At 37.1% G+C, this 21,386-nt stretch overlaps 1 protein-coding gene across 2 annotated transcripts in view; it reads right to left on the bottom strand.

Moving 5' to 3' along the window:
* Positions 1-21,386, bottom strand: part of OBI1 (ORC ubiquitin ligase 1) — a 40,355-nt gene that overhangs the window by 3,352 nt on the left and 15,617 nt on the right. For both annotated transcript variants that reach the window (XM_077750064.1, XM_077750065.1), the window contains 2 exons: positions 20,462-20,710; positions 17,063-17,151 (listed from right to left, as the gene is read on the bottom strand). In XM_077750064.1, coding sequence (XP_077606190.1) covers positions 17,063-17,151; positions 20,462-20,710 — 338 coding nt within the window. The remainder of the gene's footprint in view (positions 1-17,062; positions 17,152-20,461; positions 20,711-21,386) is intronic.

The raw sequence follows: 21,386 nt of genomic DNA, 5'->3' as shown, positions 1-21,386 counted from the left end.
TGAACACTAGGCTTTAATTCATTTCAGTTCTACTCATTTTTGTCATTTTACAACTGTGTGGGACATCAATCTCATTTCTTCCAACTTTGAAATACAAAGTCAGTGCTTGTGGTTCCAATATATTACGCATAAAAACATTTTTACATTTCCTGAAAAGGAACATTTTGGAGAGTAACTGAAAAAGAACACATCAAAAATTCACTTCTTTTACTCAGGATTATCTTGTTTTCATTACTTCCTTAAGAATGGGTACTGAATTCAGCTCAGAAAACACTTTTGAACACCTAGTATGGGCTGACGGTATTACCCAGAGTGGGGGATACAGAGATTAAGAAGACTGTCCTAGCTCCAATGGATATAAAATGTCTGCCTTAAATTCCATCTGAACACCAAAGAAAATTCCATCTTTCAAAAAAACTGCTTCTTATAAGCCAATAAACATAAGACTTACATTCCAACCCTGTGAAAAATACTTCTCTCCACAAAAGTTCTTTAAAAAAATTTCTTTTTAATCATCTTTTTGATGACTTAAATGCTGACCCATCTTGAAGAATTCAGGGTTTGTCTGGAGGAAGTAATTGAGAAGGTAGCTTTTTTTCTTTAAAGTTTATTTATTTTGAGAGAGTGACGGAGAGTGCATCTGTGTGTACGCAAGCTAGGGAGGGGCAGAGAGAGAGGAAGAGAGAGAATCCCAAGCAGGCTCCAGGCTGTCAGCGCAGAGCCCCTATGCAGGGGCTTGAACCCACGAACCGCGAGATTATGACCTGAGCCAAAATCAACAGTCAGACACTTAACCAACTGAGACAGCCAGGTGCTCCAAGAGGGTAATTTCTAAAAATTATTCTTGTCTATAGGTTTAACATTTTCTTCACTTTCCCCTTAATTATATAAAAGCAATTACAATTAAGAAAATGTACTAGGTATTAATAAAAACCATAAAAGAGAAGAAATCCACAGTAACTACCTTTTAGAGTCAACCACTACATGTTCTATGACTGTCACTCAATGCCCAACACCTCCTCCTTCAGCCCAATTCTCTCTCCAGTTCACTCCAACACAATCCCTGCTCTGGTCACTAAAGGTAAAAAGCGGGGCAAAGGTAAATATAGATTCATAAAATCTCAGAGTTAGAAAGGGCCTTCAAAGAAAGTACTGAACATTGATCTACACGTTGCAATTAACTAAACTCCCAGAAAGAGCACACTCCCTTCAACCTCTAAAAAACAAAGCAAAAACCACAGGTATAACAAAAACAAAACCAAATACAATAACAAAAACCAAATACAAGCCTCCCTATTTTAAAGACAAAGGTTACTACTATGAGTATTTGGTTAAATTAATGATAGTACTTTTTCTTTGTTACAGACAAATGTTTGGTTTGTAAATGTTGTATTTGAAAGAGCTGTAGTTCTGTGAGAGAATTTTAAAGAGTGGATGGAGATCTTAAGGACATCAGCAAAAATGTGAGTTCTTGATTGTAACTACTGTGGCATAATCAAATAACCCACATATTTTTAAATGGAAAATTGTGTATAATGTTTATTTAATGCAAACAACAAAAGTGACAGGCTTAAATTAGCTTACCAAAATTTTTTTTCTTAAGTGTAATTTTTACAATAAAGGTAAACTCAAATGAAAACAAATGGAATGATTTAAAATCAAATAATGTTACTAGACAGTAAGTCAGCTATTACCAAAGGATGTCTTTGGGAACCCAAGAGGCTTACATAAGGAAAGACAAGTGACAAGTAAGAAATGTTTCCCAAGATATTTACAGTTTTTATGCTAGGTTTTAGCCTGGAATTTCAAACATAATGTCACTTTAAGGCGCTACATTTGCCCCTATGTTTATTTTTAAATTATGTTTTGAAAAGAAGTTAATAAATGGTCCTGAGTTGAAGTTAAAATGACAGCCCTAAGCATGTACTCTGTGTCACTTCAGAGAGAAAGCCGAAGTGCCAGGAGAACTAACAACAAAGGCCAGCAATGGAGCGCATATGACAGGGACAAGCAAGCAGAAGTCACTGATGGAGCTGGCAGTTTTCTAAAAGGTCACCGCCCTCAATTCCCCAAAGTTCCATTTCAATACTTTATAAGTCTATAATACTTTGAGTGATCAGACCTTTTTACCATGCTAATAAGAGGCCTGTGCTGGTGGGCAAACTAACAGAAATGTATAGTGAAAGCCATGGGACTGATCAATTAATTAATCAATCAATGTAATTTGTTTCTGCCTCTCTCCCGTTCAAGTAGAAGCCCCAGGAAAGCAGGGCCATCTTCTATTTATTGCTAGCTCCCTAGAACGATTCCTGGTATACAGTAGTCTTCATTAAATACTTCTCGCATAAATGTTATTTTCTCACTTTAGGATGCATCAACGCCTGACACAGCAAGACCTAGCCAACACCGTAGGATAGGACAGGCCCAAGGTCCTTGGGCCTCTATCACATGTATTATGAACTGCTATATTACTAAGTTGAATGTTTCATACATTTGACTCTTCTTCTTTCTCTTTTTTCACTGACACCAAAGAAACACCAAAGAGAACAATAGCAAATTGTATAATTTTGTGGGGGGTTTTTGTTTTGTTTTTTTACCACAGGTTTGCCATCTTATACTGCTCCTTACAAAAAAAGTAAAACAACAACAACAACAAACCTTACACTTCAACCTTAGCAAAAGAATGGAAACATGAGACTTCTGACATAGGTATTAGGAATTTTTCAGTTACCACAGATATATCTATATTAAATTCAGCAAAGAGAGATTAATTAAGTCATATAGAAATAACAATTAGGACTACATATCTGATGCAATACTTCCATAAAAGAAGACAATGATGATAAGGGCTTATTTAACTTTGGGTTTTAATACTCTGATTCACACTAATTCCAGATATTTCCAGAGTACATAACATTAAATGAATCAATGCCAAGGCAAGCCGGAGGGAATTCTAACATCATTTACCATACTTCCTTTTCCTGAGCAAATTTCAAAATGGAGTATTTTTATAAACATTCCATTAGAGACCAAAAGGCTTTGATTTTCAAAGTAGCAGTGATGGCCAAAGGCTTCATTATGTCAGAGAAAACCTCGTAAAGCTGTTTGGGAACTGCAACTGATATACCAGAAGTATGTTCTTCTGCTAGAATCTAGGAGAAGCTTAAAGGATTTTTCAACTGGTATATATATTCTGTATTAGGGCTCCTTGTCTAAAAAGTTACAGAGGTGCAAGATTGTTCCTGTCCCTACTAGCGGTAAGAGAGATGAAAGTCCTATTGGTGTGACCTTTGAGGTATTATAGAGTAGAGCGTCTTTAACAATGAAAAGTTCCTCAGTCCACATTTTCTCATAGCCCATCACATAGGAGTAATAAGATGTGCTTAAAGGGGATCTGAAGAAAGCAAATGTGGTACCAAGAAGACCTAACCTCCAGTGCTATGCTGCCATTAACTAGTTGTGAAAACTTGGCCAAATAACTTTGCCTCCCTAGTTCTCAATGGCATCCCCAACAAAAGGCATAAATGCAGCAACCGGTGGGTTGCTGAGACCACTAAACTTCAGAAATATCTTCAGGACACAGGGGACACCAAGGAAGTGAATCCACCTGCCTCCCACATATCTTTGATTTTGTATCTTTTCCTTATTTGCTTGCTGGGGTAGTAATTGTAAAACAAAGTGAAAGCAATCTTTGGATCTGGATCAGCTTTTATAATCTGGCCTATGGGACAGTTTTCCAGTGTAGATATCCTTGATGTACATGGCTCTTCTATGCGTAAATTTCAGTTGCCACAGTTCAGCTAAGTAACCCCAGTCACTTAACAACGTGGTTCACACTGATCATATTATATTAACTGTGACGAACTGCTTGAAATTGTATAAAATAAAAACTTCACTACTCGCTTTTCGGTTCACAAAACACTACATAAATAACAGAAGTGCCATCAGTGACCTATCAGGTCACTTCTTTCAAAGTCTGAAAGTGATTGGTCACTCTGCATCTGTTATTCAGTTCACACACAGACGGTAAAAGCACGTAGTGCTGTCACATGCATTTTACAAGGATGCATAACCAAAGACAGAACTGGCCAACAGAAATGAAGGTGGACCAAAGAAATGTAAAGTGATCAATGCTAGAAGTAAAACTGGAACCATATGTAAATGCAGTTACTGAAGAACTGACCACCGAAATGTTGAAACTGTCACTATTCGAGAGACCTAGCAATGCCAGAGGAATCTGTGAGTGGCAAACTTACTGACATAAATGAGAGAAGTAGTTGTGATGAAAAGAATAAAGATGTCTAGAGGAAGTGACAGGCTGGTAAAAACGCTTCACATTAAAGCAATATGGAGGTAGTTCACGACATTGGAAAGCATTAAGGATAAAATGTTGGAAGCTGATGCAAACTGAGGAGTATGCCAATTCGTCAAGGCATCAGAAAAGATGCTAGCTTCATATCATAAGTTATGATAAGACAAGCACTATTCAGATTATTCTAACCACAGGGTTTTTACAAATACTTTAATTCGCAATGTTTCTAATGTTTTAAATTGTACTACGTAAATGTTAGTATACTAATTAGTTTTACTATTTATTTCCATATACATTTATAACTATTAGTAAGAGATTTGATGTTTTGACAAAAATTATTTAAGTTTATAAGGCAACTTGGCTTTTCCCACTGATTACTAAGATTGCTTTTCATGCTTTTAACCCCGGATGGCCTTTTTATGGTCATACACCACTGTGCAGAGTGAAAATTACCTATACTAAAGCAATAGTTGATATGTAAGAAAATCAAGTAAACTTATGAGTCTTGAAATTTTTTTTAAATAACTACCACTTTACTTACCCTAAAAAAGAATAACCCATTCATAGAGGGAATTTTATTGTAGAGTTTCCGGTCTCTAAAACTGCCAATTGCTTATCTTCTTACTTTGAGTTTAGAGATACTACAAAAATATCTTATTTTAATCATAGAGGAAAGGTGGGGTTTTGAAGGGAAGAACATCCCATTATTCATCTTCCTAAGTATTTTCTTCTAAAGCAAAATTCACCTGTCAGAGATTCCATAAGTTTGCAAACTCCTTTCTGACTACACATAACTTAAATGAGTAGTTTGTAATATGAGCTCTTTGGGAACATAAGTTTTGACAGGAGCAGGAAGAAAAGGAAGAGGTTCAAGTACTGGGTTCTGCCTTGTGCTATGTGTGTGGGGGGGGAGGGGAGGTTAAAGGGGCATATTTTAAGGAAAGAGGGCAGAGAGGACCAGGACTGTAGGAAGCTCAAAACTGTATTTGGTGGTAGGGGCCTTTCTCTCTCACCCATAGCTATTTCACTCTTGTGTATGTGTCAGGAAGATGGCAGGGAGCATTCTGTCTTTAAACTTCTAGAGAAGGGGCATCTGGGTGGCTTAGTTGGTTAAGGGTCTGACTTCGGCTCAGGTCATGATCTCAGGGTTTGTGGGTTCGAGCCCCACACTGGGCTCTGTGCTGACAGCTCAGAGCCTGGAGCCTGCTTCAGATTCTCTGTCTCCCTCTCTCTCTGCCTCTCCCCCACTCGTGCTCTGTCTCTCTCTCTCTCTCTCTTAAAAATAAACATTAAAAATTTTTTTAAAAAAATACGATAAACTACTAGGGAAGCTACGGAAAGTGGCTTATGCATTTTTATCTGCTGCTGAGCTGTATGACTTCCCAGTATTTCTTCAAGAGTTTTTGCTTTTTAAAATTAAGTACTCTGTTATGAAAACGCTATATTCTTAGAGAATTTATTAATCATAAAAGTACAGTCTATGGCCAATCCTAGGCACACAAGTTGGTCTCACAAAAATATATTACAAATATGAGGCAGACTGAGAGAACAGGAAGAAATTCTTCCCCCCCTGAAGACTCAAGACAACATTTCTGTTTTCTGAACTATCATCAAATACAGAAACAGCCCACCATTAAAATAAATAAATAAATGAAGTGAACTTTGTGATGGAATTTACCAAGAGTAAGTATAATTAGTAAGTCTTTAACAGTAGCCTGATGATTACTGACAATGATGGGGACAAAAATAACAGTAGCAGGCACCATTTATTAAATGTTTACTTACATTAAGCACATTGCTATATGTTTGTTATATATGACTGTTTTTTGTTTATTTATTTATTTTGAGAAAGAAAGAGAGGGNAGAGCTCTCTGGTGACTATTTAGGGGAGAGGAAGTGCTGCAAAGGTGAAGTTCACAGTGGGAAAATAGCCTTTCCTATAGAAAGATAACCTGGTATGAGGAGGTCAGGGCTTCTTCTATGTGAGATATTGGAACTGAAATGAGGGGGAGGGTGGGGAGAGAGAGAGAGAGAAAGAGAGAGAGAGAATGAATCCCAAACAGGTTCCCTGCTGTCAGTGCAGAGCCTGATGTGGGGCTCGAGCTCATGAATTTTAAGATCATGATCTGAACCAAAATCAAGAGTCTGACACTTAACCAACTGAGCCACCCAGGAGCCCCTATCTTTTTACTTGAATTTTCAGGTCAACCTTATGAAAACTGATGTTATTTTGATTTTAAAGATGAGAAATGAGAAGCTTAAAAAGACCATCTCTTGTTCAAGGATAGGATTTGAACTCAAGTCTGAGTTCAAACACCATGTCTGAAATCATATTAAGTATTTGAACATGACACTCCTTCTTAAGTAATATAAGCACCTATTTATACTATAAAGTAATGTAAAATACAAGCTAGGTTTGCTGAGCATACAGTTTGTACTTACAGATAAGGAACTAACATTGTTGTAATATTTATTAATACATGCATTTGCCAATAAACATGGTGAGGAAATACGGAAAGATAAGGGAAGTCATGCAGATATGTATGCACAAAATTTATAAATATTTATCAAACACCTACTGTGTTCCAGACACAAGTTCAAGAATATTTTGCAACTTCCAAAGATCATTATTTAAGTGGCCTTGCAGGAAACTATAGCACAGACAGATCACCCTGGCAAATGCCAACCCAAAGAGGGTGGCTATTTTTTTTTTTAAGTTTATTTGAGAGACAAAGAGAGAGACAGAGACAGAGAATCCCAAACAGGCTCTGTGCTGACAGCAGGGCTGTCTGAGCCTGACACGGGGCTCAATTTTACGAACCTTGAGATCATGATCTGAGGTGAAACCAAGAGTCGGACACTTAACTGACTGAGCTACCCAGGTTCCCAAAAGAGGGTGGCTATTTTAACCAGAGATATGAAGACTAAGTCTGAACCCGAACCACGAATTTCAAAGCCCCATCTTTAATTGTGCTAACTACAGAAAGTACACAAGATCATCTTGTCTACCTCATGCATAAGTAGCAGGCATCTTCACCTGTAAGGAAACAATGCTACTTAAATGAAATGAGCAAATTTTTAAATGCAAATTTTCAGGGCCCAAACATCACATAGGGACTTGTCTTGGGGTCTAATATTGAGGCGCAAAAAAACCCCGAAAAAACAGTACAAGCTGTATTATGTTGCATCTTAGTTTTAGCAAAGAATAGAAAGTGCTTTAACATTTGCAAGAATAAAAAGTCACAATTTCCCCCTTAAAGAGGCGACATGGCAAGTGGAACCAGATAAAAGAAATAAGGCCTGTGCAGCCATCCATCCTTCCTCCCTTCACTTCCCCAAAGTACTGTTTACAGATGAAGGTACAGTCTGCTTTGTAAGCTTTCAAGTGGAGAGCAGAGTTTTGAAATAACAGCTCATATTATGAACACGATTTTAAAGGAAGTTTTGTGTGTGTTTATTAAACTAATCATGCATTTGTAGTTAAAAATTGTGATGCTGAAAATTCTTGCTGAGATACCTAGAAATTCTTAACACACACAAGCCTCGTGTTGGGCTGCAGATGTAAACTGAAGAGGAACAGAGTCCCTTTCGTAGTCTTTAGGAAGGCTGACCCATATATATTTAACTGCCTATGCTGGCTGAACTACTCTTTTCACTGTGGAGCAAATTCCATTTTATTTAACAAATACATTGCATTTCAATTCCACACAGAAATGCTCCAATTTTCTGCCCCCAAAGAAAAGATCAGACTTTAAGTTTACGGGACATCAATGGGGACCCCAATCTTTCGTGAAAGGAAACCACCTATGACATGCTCTTTCCTATCTTTTTACAGTTCTAAAAGGAATAAAGGACTTGTATTTTTTCCTAAAATATAATAACCTTAACAACAGCAAAATCTCAACAGCATAAGAGAACAACTATTGTTATATGAAAAAAGCATAATTAAAAATCTTTGGACTAGTATCTACCTTTATATTTTTCACTACAGTTAAACAGTTAAATCATCCTCTCACCAGGAGGAACAATCTAAAACAAAATAAAAAACTGTGATCCAGCCACCCTGTAATTATTACTCACTCTGATGACAGTTACTGAGGACTAAAGTAGCTGAGGGGCTACGAGAAAGGAAAACAAAAGGAGTAGAAGACATTCTCCTTGTTCTCAAGCAGTTCAGTATCTTCCTGACAACCTTATTGCTCAGTCATTAGTATGCACTGCAGGCTCCTAAAATATCTTATCAATACAATAAAGACAAGTTGACAGAAAACTGCAGGAACTGTCCATCCCCAATTAGCTGAATACCCAGAGAAGGGCCCCTCAGGCGGCTGAGGGGCCTGAGCACACCTGGCTGTCACAGTCTGGCCCCAGGGTATCATCAGGCTCCCCTGACAGTCTACAAGCTCCCCTTCCGGGAAAACCAAAGGGCATAGCAGAATCAGTCATCAGATCAGGCTGGGGTCAAATACCATGAATCATGGCGTTTGTCAGAGCAGAATCATGAGAAGCAAAAAAGGCCAGAACAGGTCAAGAAGGGACAATAGCCAAGGCCAACAGAAGTGTTGCTGAGGAAGCCAAAAGGCAGAAGTCTGAGTGGTACTGGCACGTCTTGAGACACAGTTTAGGAAAAGCAGAACTGTCAACCAAAAAGGAGTCACAGCTCAGAGTCAGCATGGAGACAGATAAGGGCAGGATATGCTCAGTTCAAGTAAGGAAACTCAGACATGAAATCTTGTCCAGGAGCCCAGCAACATGGCCTTCTCCTTTCCCCTTTCCTCCTCCCAATCTCTAGTACAACTTTGGAGAACTTCAGGAAATCCCTCTGTTCTTCTCATTTGGAGAAAATGTCAAGAATCTTGGATTTCCAGTCCTCATAAACTCTTTGTACTTTAAGCTTCAAGAAAGCTCAAAATCTTAACTCCCCGGTTAGCTCCCTCCAAGTTGCAGATGGAATATTAGAGTATAAGGACTCTTTCCATCTGCCAGGCTCCAGAGAAAGAACACATACACACACACACACACACACACACACACACACACACACACCCAGACACATCTTCACACACATGTATTTTGTACAGATACATACATGCATGCATTTTTTAAAATGTTGCTTTAGGAAGCAATGTGGTAGATTAACTGAGCATGACAGTCATGGAACTGGTCAGTATACCATGTGATCCTTAGTAATATAAGAACAATGGAAATAAGAGGAAAGTACTTTCACTATCTTAGGGAATCATGGAGGACTTCACAGATAGAGTGACAAGTGGAGAGGGATTAACCAGGCAGAATAAAAAAGGAGAGACTAATGGGAAGGATCAGGGAAAGTAAAGGAAAAGGCATGAGCAAAGGTGTAAGGCTATGTCACAACATGGTGAATCTGGGCCCAGTGTGAAATTCAACATGGACAAAGGTTGGAGAGGTCAGAAAAAGGCCAAAGCTCAAGTCATATTGTAAAGAGCCTCACATACTTACTTAGAAATTTGAGGACAATGGGGAATCATCAAAGGTTATTAAGCAAAGGAGTGAGATGATCAAATTTATATTCTAGAATTCTGGCAACAATAAGGCAGACACTTGAGAGTGGAGAGTGGAAAAGAAGAGCAATCAGTTGGAAGGTTGTTAAAAATAGGCTAAGCAAGAAATCATGTGGATCTAAACTAGGAGGAATGAGAAGATGGATTAAAGAGACATCCAAGAGGTAGGACAGAAAGAATATACTGAACAATTGGGTGTAGGATGAGGAGAAAGGGTAGAGAAACAGAGAACTGAAGTTTTTATCTTAGGCTACCAGATGAGTAGTAAAGCCATTAAGGAGGATGGGAACAAAGTAAGAGGATAAACAATCTTTTGAGTAGAATGGAGAACCGATACATTTATTTACATATATACCTCTATTAGTTCTTTGTGCTACATATTGTTCCAAGGCCATAAAATTATTTGTTAATCCTCTCAATAACACATCACCCACATTTTACATAAAGAAAATGACGGCTCCAAGGGATTAAGTAATTTATTGAACGTTATTTATCTATTCATTTAATTATTCAGCATATATTTACCAGGTGCCTTTCAGGTGCTGACGTTTTGCAAGTGAAGGAAGTAGGCAGCAAGATCCTTACTCCTGCAGAGCTTAGAGTTTGGAATGGAGGAGACAGACAACAAACAGATCAAGCAAGTAAACAAACAAGATAATTTCAGACTGATAAGACCTAGGAAGACAAAAATACTATAACCTCGGTTCAGCATTAGCTGTGGGCTCTGTTACAAGGGCATTTCAAGTTTTAATTCATTTAACCCTTCCTATAAACTGTAAGATCAGTACTACTACTGGCCTCAATTCACAGAAGACAAAAATGGAACTACAAAAAGGTTACCTATCTTCCCCCAGATCACAGAGCTAGTAAACACAAAACCAGAGTTCATACTAGGAAGTCTGGTTCTGGAGCCCGTGCTCACAAACACACGCTATCCTGCTTCACCAAGCCGTGACTCTATTACTATGGTATCACAGTAAGACAGGGTAAGGAAGCAGAAGGTATGAAAGCAAAATGCTGCTTTAGAATGAATACTCAGGAAAAGGTCTCCAAATCTGATGACAGAATGAGTCAGCCATATAAAGACCTGGAAGCAGAACATTCTAAGCAGGGAGAAAAAGTCCACCATGTTTCAGAAACACAAAAAGATTCTGGATTTTGCCTCCAGAATGTCTGGAGCAGGATGAGCTCGGGGAATGAGCATGAGATGAAGCGGAACAGGCAAACAAGGAGTAGTCTGTGAAGAAACTGACTGTACTTCAGGAAAAAAATGGACAATTTTAGGTAGGAGACTTATCTAATTTGATTTATGTTTTATAAAAAGACAATTTCAAGTATGGTGAAAATGAATTGGGTAGGGGAAAGAGGGGCAGAGTGGAAATAGGTAAATCTGAAGCCAGGTAGTCTGTCTCCAGAGCTAAGCATTTATTTAAACATAAGCTGCTTTGTGGTGAATTTAAGGTATAGGATCTTGGGTGAAGGTATCAAATAGACTGATGGGAATACAAATGTACAGCTGAGGAAAAAAGATGAGGCCAAACAAAGATTTATTAGATTTTATTTTATAATCTCTGATATACAGGTAGATGATTATTAAAGCCACGGGTGTAAATGAGATAGCTCAAGGAACACAAATACAGCAAAATGGGAAGGAAGCCCAGGTCATAATCTATGAAATCTCTTCTTTCCTTTTCAGAGTAGATTTTTTCTTACACTAATAACAGGGAATACTGCTCACTATCCAGAGAGTGTCTGGAGCCTTTATCTTCCCTCACAAGGAGCAGGGGCATGGGGGAAGATTGGTCCATAATGACAAGTCTTGGGGTTGCTATGCAGTAAAAGAGCTGCATGCAGGGAAACATTATCAAATCCATAGATCTCACTAAAGACACAATGACAAGAACACATAACATTCCTGAATACATATTTATAGAAAGGAAAGCCATTAATCCAATTATAACCAAGTTTTATATTAATAACCTATGGAGTTTTAAAGTAAGTTAGTAGATGAGGGCAGGAACTGGTACTCCGCTAAAGCCTCATACTAGTGGCCACAATCTCTGCTTACTGTGCCTAGAGGGAGGAAAAAGGGCACAACTCAACAGAGAGATCTCAAGAGAGAGGGCATGAAACTTTCAAATGCTTTACAAGTCAATTCTTCATATCTCTTCAAGCCAAAACAAAAAAAAAAATCACTAAGGAACTCCTAACTTTATCAGGACAACTCTATCTACATTTCTGGGCACAGTTTAGGGATAGTAATTGAAGCCATGGGAATTTAGGAATATGAGAAATGTAACACTAAAGTCTTCCCTTCAGCNCGAACCGCGAGATCGTGACCTGAGGGAAAGTCGGACGCTTAACCGACTAAGCCACCCAGGCGCCCCTTCAGCTTCTTATTCTTGTTGTTTCTTACCACACAGAGGTGTGACACTCTTCGTGTTCCCCACTAAGTAGGGGACCGAGAACATGCCTTTCCGTTTAAAGCAGAGAGTGATGGATGTGGTAGAGTCATGCTACCCAGCTACTGAAGTGGGGTGATGACAGTCACAATGAAGAGATGTGCAAATTACATAGAGGACTTCTGCTCTGCAAAGTCTGAGAAGGAAGCCACCATGTTTCTCGAGCATAACTGCAGCTACTACTGGAGACAAGGGACTGGAGCTAAAGGGACTACTTGATATTCCTAACAGCTCAAGCTGTTTCCTCTGGCTCAGAATGTCTTTCTCCTCATGGAACTCTCTGTCCTTCAAAGCTAGGCTCAAGTCTTGCGTCTCTGATAAAGACTTACCACTGCAACACCCTTGTCATTTTCTGAACTCGTCTTGCTATCTTTGCTATTTGGTTTAGTATATTTAGTATTTAATTGTTTCACATATTTTTGCTTCTTGCCTTCATTAGATTATGAGCTTCTTAGAGGCAGGGACCATGTTTCACTGGTTTTATGTTTTTATATTATAACAGTGTTCAGGCATTCACAGAAGTAGAGAAATAGTATAACCAATCCCCATATACTCATCAGCTACGTTCAACAATTATCAAGATTTTGCCTCACTGCCCTTATCTATACATCCCTTTTTTATTCTATTAAAATATTCTGTAGTCCATATTTTAGTACACTTTTCTTCTTCTTCTCTTTTTTTAATTTAAGTAGGCTCCATGCCCAGTATGAAGCCCAACATGAGGCTTGAAGTCATGACCCTAAGTTCAAGACCTGTGCTGAGATCAAGAGTAGGACACTTAACCCACTGAGCCAAAGGCACCCCTAATACACTTTTCTAAAAGAAAATATGGACATTTTCTTAAGTAACCACAATACCTAAACAAAATTAACAGCAACCCCTTGGTATTACTGAATATCTAGTTCATACTCAAATTTACTCAATTGTCTCAAAACTGTCTTTTGACATGTTTTTTTTATTAATCAATATCCAAACAAGATATCCATATACTGCATCTGATCATTATGTCTCTTAGTTCTCTTTTACTATAAGGCACACTTCCCCTTCCCATTTTGCCAATGGTTTTTTCTTTCCAATTTATTTTTGAGAGAGAGAGAGAGAGAGAACATGCATGTGTGTGAGTGGGGGAGGGGCACAGAGAGAGAGGGACAGAGGATCTGAAGACTCCATGTTCACAGCAGAGAGCCCCCATGCAGGTCTAAAACTTATAAATCATGATATCATGACCTAAGACAAAGTAGGACGCTTAACCAACTGGGACACCCAGGCACACCCCATATTACCAATGATTTAATGAAGAAACCTAACCGTTTTTCCTACTGAATGTACCACATTCTGGATTCATCTGTTTCCTCATAGAGTTATGTTTTTCATCCATTTACTCAACAAGTATGTATCAGGAGCACAATATAAGTAAGAACTCTATAAAATGCAGTGGCTACAATAGTAAACACATCTACAGCCTAGCTCAAACAAAAGAAAGTCATGAAACAAGTTATATAAAACATTATTAGCAATTTTGATATGTGCTACAAATGGAAAGCACGAAGTATTAAGAGAAATTACAACAAGGGAACCTAACCTAGTTTAGGGGTCAGGAAAAGTATTTATTTTGTATAGTTAAAGCACCCTGTACAGTGTTAAGTCAATAAACACTCAGTACTTGTGAGTTGTCTGGGAGAGCAAGTTTTCTTCAGATTATCAGCCTTGTAAACCAAAGGACACATCACCATCTCCGGATTTCTGAACATCAATCTGATTCTCTTAGAAGTACATGTTAAAGAAAGCTGAAAGGGCAAACAAATGGTTTTCCACAAGTGAATAAACTATTTTGGAAGAGAAGAAAAATTTAGGAAGTGGCTATATAAAGTCAAAGAAAAAGATCACATTTTTCTGGACCACCAGTTTAGATATTAGGACAATGAATTTTTGACAAGTAACATAATGGGTATTATTGAAACCTAGAAGATCATGCTTAGTAGAGTATCTGCCACATTGCTCAAAAAGGCTTTTAGGTTAAAGCAGAGAAAGGAAAAATACCCAGGTACATGTTAAGACTGGATATAATGGATGGTAACAGACAGAGCAGAAAACCAGTAACACAGGAGATAAACAATAACCCAGATTTTTATTTTAAAAGGCTATAGCACTTTAAAGTATTATAAAATACATCACTTGTATACAGCACTATCTACTTGAGAACAATGTAAATGTTTAAGTGCCCCTTATTCATACCAGATGTCAGTCTAATTTTGGGGCAACAACATGATTTGTCTTAAAAAGAAGTATCTTCTGCTATGGATTGAACTGTATTCTCTACCCACAGCCAAATAAATTCACATACTGAAGCCTTAACCCTCAATGTGATTATATATTAGGGCTAGAGTCTTTAGGAGGTAATTAAGGCTAAAGGAGATCATAAGGATGAGGCCTTAGGCAGATAAGATGTGTTTATCAGTCGTTATCAGACTAAGGACACCTTATCAGACTTGGTGTCCCTATAAGAAGAGGAAGAGACACCAAAACTCTCTCTTTTTCAAATATGTGAAGACACAGAAGGTGGTTGTCTGCAAGTTAAGAAGAGAGCTCCTGCCAGAAATGAAAACTGCTGAGCCCTGACCTGGGGCTTCTGGCCTCCAGAATTGTGAGAAAATATTCAATGTTTAAGCCACCCCATCTATAATATTTTGCTATGACTGCCCAAATTGACAAATACACTTTCCTAAATTTTTTCCTCTCTAGCATCTAAATTTTAAATCTCTCTCTTCTGCATGATTTGTAGAATATGTCTGTGCAACTTGAAGGGTACATCAGAAACTAAAGCTATGTGTTTAAAAAGCATACCTTGACACTTAACCAAGTAGACCAAAGGAAAATAATTGGTCAAAGCACTTCTAATCAAGGGAACAAAATGGAACAGATGGTTTTATTTGCTTGCATTTAGTTTTAAACTCTTGAAATTTCATATTTTTTCAATACAAATAGGAGCCCTCCTCAGGTGAACCAGATCTGGGTATTTTCAGCTGTGGTCAGCTTCTCTCTGAATCCCACTAGGGTTTGGTGATGCAGAGTAAACAAGGCTATAAATCAAATGCAATGCATTTAATACCTCAATGCATTGCAAATTGATCCAGAATAGGGGTCAGTTCAAATCGTTTTTTAAGTGAAACCATTCCCTTCCCCTGAAGGGAAGGAATGGATGTTAGAGATAGCAAATCCTGAAGTTACATGGGATTCAGAAGTGTGGCTGCTTGTTAGCGTAGACAGAGGCCAGGTTTCGTCAGGTGAGATTCTTCCGTTGTTTATCAGGTCGGAGCCATGGATATTTAAAAACACATACTGGTGGCTGGCATTAAAGCTGAAATCTGGTAGGCAACGTTTCAAGAAATAAAAGCTACAAACCAAAGAGCTTTCGTTCCATTCAGCATGCTGTGGGAAATGCAGCTAATGGACAAGCATTACTATGACTGGCAAGGCAAGGTGCCAATAAATGAGAGGAGCAGAGATTCAAGCCACCACATAACAGCAACATTTCCTAAGCTTATTTCACTAATTTGTCAAAGTAGAACATTATCTGAAGTGAAAGAAAAATGAGGTTGGAATGCACGGGGAAAGGAACTATTTAAAAGTAAAAGCTATGCTTCTTTCTCTATTGGTTAGTTATCTCTGCTTTGAGGAATCATGGTTTACTTCTACCATTTTCTGATACCACACTTGGTTTGACTAAAGGCAATGTTTTCTCCTTTTCATATGATAAGCAGAGAGCAACTTCTAGTAGGATAAATTTCCACTGCTTATGTCTGCCTTGCCTTTCTCCACTAGGAAGAAATGAAGTCTAGTGGTTATAAGAGAAAAGTGTGGAGTTCTGATACGCCACCCCTCAGGGAAGGATGGAGGGCCATATTCTCTGCTTACCTGTCTTTTTTTTTTTCTCCCCTGAAGAAGAAAAACTTCAAGTGCTATCTTCCATCTTTTCTCCATCTTTAACTCTCAACTCTCAATTGTATCTTATAATTTTAAATAATACCTGTACTCTCTTACTTGGAATAGAATGAGTGCTATCCCATCATAAAGAAAGACTAGATTTACTTAATTTTATAATTAAAATTAGTCTAAAATTCAACAAATAATGCCTTAAATTCTATTTCAGACAGGCTTTTCAGTATAATGGTTAATATAATGGTTCTCAGTGTAATGTAATAGAGCATGTACTCTGGGGCTGGACTACCTGGGTTCAAATCCTATTTCCACCACTTACTAGCTCTAGCTGTGCAGATTTAGATAAACTGATTTCATCTCTCTAAGCCTCTGTTTTCTCATCTGTAAATGGAGAGCACTAATAGGATATACCACAGGTTGTTGTACCTGGCAAAGAGGAAGCATTATACACATGTTAACTACTAACAGGATTACTTCAGAGATCCTCTAAATGGTATTATGTTAATCCCCCTACTCTCTGTTAGTACTTACTATTAAACAGTTATATGTAAAACCAAGTGAAAGTTCTCCTGTCTTACGTCATATAAAACAATCTTCTCACTAATCAGGTAAGAATGAAATCCTTTCTCCAAAATTAGCCTTAATTGACACAAAGATTTCACCAATAATGTAAGTATAAAGTTGATTTTTAGAGGCAAGACTTCCTATTCAAACCTACATGTTTCAATGAAAAGAGTCAAATGAAAGCACAATAATAGCACCTAAAACACTGATATAATCTGAAACACTGCTCTGAGCAAAATACTTACTTCTGGGGTGATCTGTTATCAACTTCAGCCTTCAGTCGTAAATTCTCCCTCACCAGGCCACCATTTTCCAATTTCAATTTTTTATTTGCCTTTAAAAAAAGAGTTAAAAATAATTAAGCATGAGCTAAGACATGTGCCTTGTAAAAATTATGTCATGAACCATCTGTATTTTTTAGAGTGATACCAGAAAATTGAATACTAGAACATGGCTTTCAGAAACTTAAAATCACCACTGGGAATGACTTGTGAATCTGTGAACACAACCAAGCATTTTTAATCCATATTCCCCAAGCACTCTGCAATTCTCCTATCCAGGGAAATAAACAGAACTATGTTAGTTAGCTTAGAGTCATTAAGGGACTATACTAATGGCAAGTATGTTTTTTTTCTCCTTTTCACATAACTGAAAGCGTGGTAACATTATACCCTATGCAATTATTTGCAAAACTAATGTTAAGAGTTAATTCTCATGAATTATGAGCTATGAGATTGATTTTTGGTTGCCATTTAAAAATAGCTTTTTAGTCATAACAAATCTAATATAATTAAACCACTTGCTTACTTTCTTCTAAAGGCTTTCCCAAATGCCCTCAACTTCTGGGACTCTCAAAACTGGGTCAGTATTTTCTAATAAATTCTATGGATTTTCTTTTGATTAAAAAAATCCCACTATTATTTTCTTTTTTTTAAATTATCTGATACCTAAAAATTGTCTGACAAAACATTAATTGCTAGAAAATTCAGAGATTGAATACTGATTCTAGACAGCCAAAAAACTAGTGTGCCTCAGTTTTAGAGTCTTCTTAAAAGCTATTTAAATTCCTCAGTTATAGCATTTTTCTATTCCAAAGAAGAATAACACTCCCTAGCCTAAAAAGTAATCTAACTTGGCAAGAGAAAATCTTTGTTTGACTAGAACACTAACATTTAAAACATTTTAGGTAAATAGGTCATAAAAACTACTGTCAACAAAAAGGCTTAAGCCAGATTTCAAAAATTTGACCCATGCTTTTGACTAAATTCTAGAACTTCTGACTATATTACTTGTCCATCCACATACAAATGCCCCAGGAGGATGATGAGACAAGAAGGGCAAGAAACATTCTTTTGAGTACAAAGCCTAGATCTTTTACTTAGACTCCCTGAGGTTCCTTCTGGACTCTGAGCAGCTGCTTTTCTTCATTGTTGAAAACCAACCAGAACTGTTGAGAATTAATTCTTTAAGTGACTGATAAACACTATTACTGNCCCCCCCCCCCCCCCCCAGATATTAGGAAAGTCATTCACTTCCTCATACATAGAGAATTAAGCTCTCAAGCATAGCACTATAAATAAGGAGACACTTAGTGAATGCTTTTTGATGATGATAAGCTCAAATTAGAAATTCATTTGATTTCTTTTCCTCATTCGTTCTTACTGTATTGCTACATTTCAAGGTCTTCCCCCAGTCTTGTGGCTAATATTCTCATTATGGGCTGGCTGGTTCATCAACTATCAAGTATTTTCAAGTTCAGGAGCTTTAGGTGAGTGAAGATTACAAAGGGCAAAGTTCTGCTTATTTGTTGCACCAAAAGAGTAATGAGGACTTTGGCTAAGTATTTTACATTCGCAACACTGACCGGGTAATGATACCGGCCTCATAATGGTTTCAAAACTCACCTAGTCCTGGAAAGCTCAGAAAAAAGTCCATGTTACTCATTCTAAGTGGACTGAATCTTCTGTACTCCTATATTTGATTTATAGTATATTATTATTTTGTGCTTCACATCCAAATTTTACTCCTCTATTTCACTTATAGTATGTTGTTATTTTGTACCTCACATCCAAATTTTGCTTCCATACTTTTTAATTCATTTGTGTCCCAGTTTATTGCCTAGTACTCTCTAATACCACCACTAGGCATCCAAAATGGGCTTATTAAATAACTCAAATAATTCTGGGTCTCAATGTAGCTTTGGGTATTGATTTTAACATGTGATCTTTAAAAGAACAAAGAAAAACTGTGTTTTATGTACTTTTTTAAATATATACTCCCTACACCACTGTTATGAGCCTAGAGTAATGTTTTCATACAGATCTTATCTTCAAAGAAGCATTTATTGAAATGAAAATTTAAATGAAGTTAAATAACTATAAAGGAGACCATGTAGAACCTAATTATAGCTCAAGAAGATGAAGGGAAGTTAAAAGGGACACAGCAGATTGATAAATACTGTAACTTTCCAGCTGTCTTCCCTTTACATATCCTCTTCTTACACAAACCAACAGGCTAATGTTGGCATTCAATATCCAAAGAAACTACACACTTCCCTAAATTTAAAACAATCAGGTCTATTATATCTGTAGTTTATTTTTTCTCTAAAAGCACTAAGTTCTCTTCTTTCTCTCATTTTGGCCTTTGTTGAGCCCAAACAACATTTATTTTATACAGGGAGATGTGAAGATGGTTCAGTATTTACACTAAGTTGCAGACTTCAATGTTACTTAACTTCACTTAGGATCTGAGGGTCAGTAGGTGACGGTACTTTTTAAAAATTGCATATGGAGCTCATTAATGATTTCACGGAGGCAGGATTCAGTAATTCAGCACAGTAACAATATTTTAAGGAAATGCAGATAGGTTAAATGGGTGGTTGTAGACACGGATACCGCAAAACCATCTCCATCCAGCACAACAAAACTCCACTGTGGATAAACTGGACATCAAAGCCAAAGGCTGGTCCCTTTGGCCAACAAAATTCTACAACACTCGATTATAACCTCTTGTACTAATGGCATGGATCTCATCTCCTTTCCTAGAGGTTTTTCACCCATGCTTTATCTTGCTGGATGAATGGAAGAATAACTGAAAAAAAAAAAAAAAATGGACCCACATCATAAGCTTGAATACCCTTCTGCAGCTACTTGCAGCTTCCCTGGAATTAGTCATTAAGTCTAACTACTTACAATCCTAAAAATCAGAATGGTAGTACTAGAAAACATATAGTCCAAACCTTTCTTTTTATAGGTAGGGAAATGGGTAATGTTTGTTTTTATGCATACAGGCCAGTCACTGACATAAGCTTAAAAAAAATAATAATCCAAACCACGAAGAGAGGAAATAGAAATAATTCCCTTAAACCGATGTCACTCTTCTACAAGAAGATGCAAACTCATACAGAAGCACTACAGAGACTCCAATTATAGTCACAAATGGAACCGCCTGATACTTCTTGGCAGCTCGTGACATTTAAGGAGAAAAAACTTTTCCTATTGCTTATAAATGCTCATCCAGAGATTTTTGTCCTTTTCCCACAAATCTTCTAATGAGTCAAGATAATATGGCTATTTATACTTTTGAAGGTACTGATAATACAGAGTTTTAAGAACTATAATAGAATTTTAAAAACCACAACTTACTTCCTTTAACTTATCCACATCATCTTTCACTTTTTCATAGATTTCATTTGCTGTTCTAAGTTTTTTCTTCCACTCTGCTACAGTTTCTGGGTCAATTTTACTTGGATTATCTGCAACTGGATGCTTGTCTTCAGTTTGGCTGCTTTGCATCAAGGTTAAAGGATCCAGAATAGTTTTGATTTGTGACTCCAAGCTGCGATTTTTACTCTTAAGTTCTTCTACCTCTTTCTGTAGACAATCTATTTCATCCTGATAAAGAAGTGCATATCCATCAGATAGACACAAATACTGAACACGTATGTATGCTAAACAGAGATCAATATGTTTTTAAATTTTATACTCAAAATTCTGTAGAAACACAGATTAGTTATGCATCAGAATAGTTTTGTAGTCAGAAAGTCACATATAGCTAAAATTCTCAAAATGCATTTTGACTCTGATAAAAAACTGGTATTGCCACTGCTTTCGTTTTAATTTGAAACGAATTAAACGAAAGCTTTAAACAAGCTTTAATTTAAAGCTTGTTGTTAAAAAAATGAAAAACTCAAATCTTTGATTTTATTGGATATATCCAGAAAATATGACAAGTCACATGAATTCAACAAGGAAGTAGATTCCTCAGAAGAAAATTCTTAGGCATTTTAATTGCTTTAGTGAGGGGAATTAAAAAAAGACCGTGTTGATCAAGGTCATAATAGGTCTGTTTGTTGTTTACATTTTTGCTTCTGCATTTGAAGTAGGAGTATAACTGTACACCATTTCCTTCCACTTTCCATTTCAGAATAATATGTATAATTTTTAATTTTACTTTAACTTTTCTACATTCTGGTTCTTCCATTACCACTATGATTATGTCAAGCATTAATTTTCCCCATCTGGAACTGCTTATTATCTTAAATCCAATTACTAAACATTTGATCTAGAA

The sequence above is a fragment of the Crocuta crocuta genome, unplaced genomic scaffold (assembly GCF_008692635.1).
Source record: "Crocuta crocuta isolate KB4526 unplaced genomic scaffold, BGI_CrCroc_1.0 scaffold189, whole genome shotgun sequence".
Classification (NCBI taxonomy): domain Eukaryota; kingdom Metazoa; phylum Chordata; class Mammalia; order Carnivora; family Hyaenidae; genus Crocuta; species Crocuta crocuta.
Note: the sequence above shows the minus strand (reverse complement) of the source record. Positions and strands in the feature narration are given on the sequence as shown.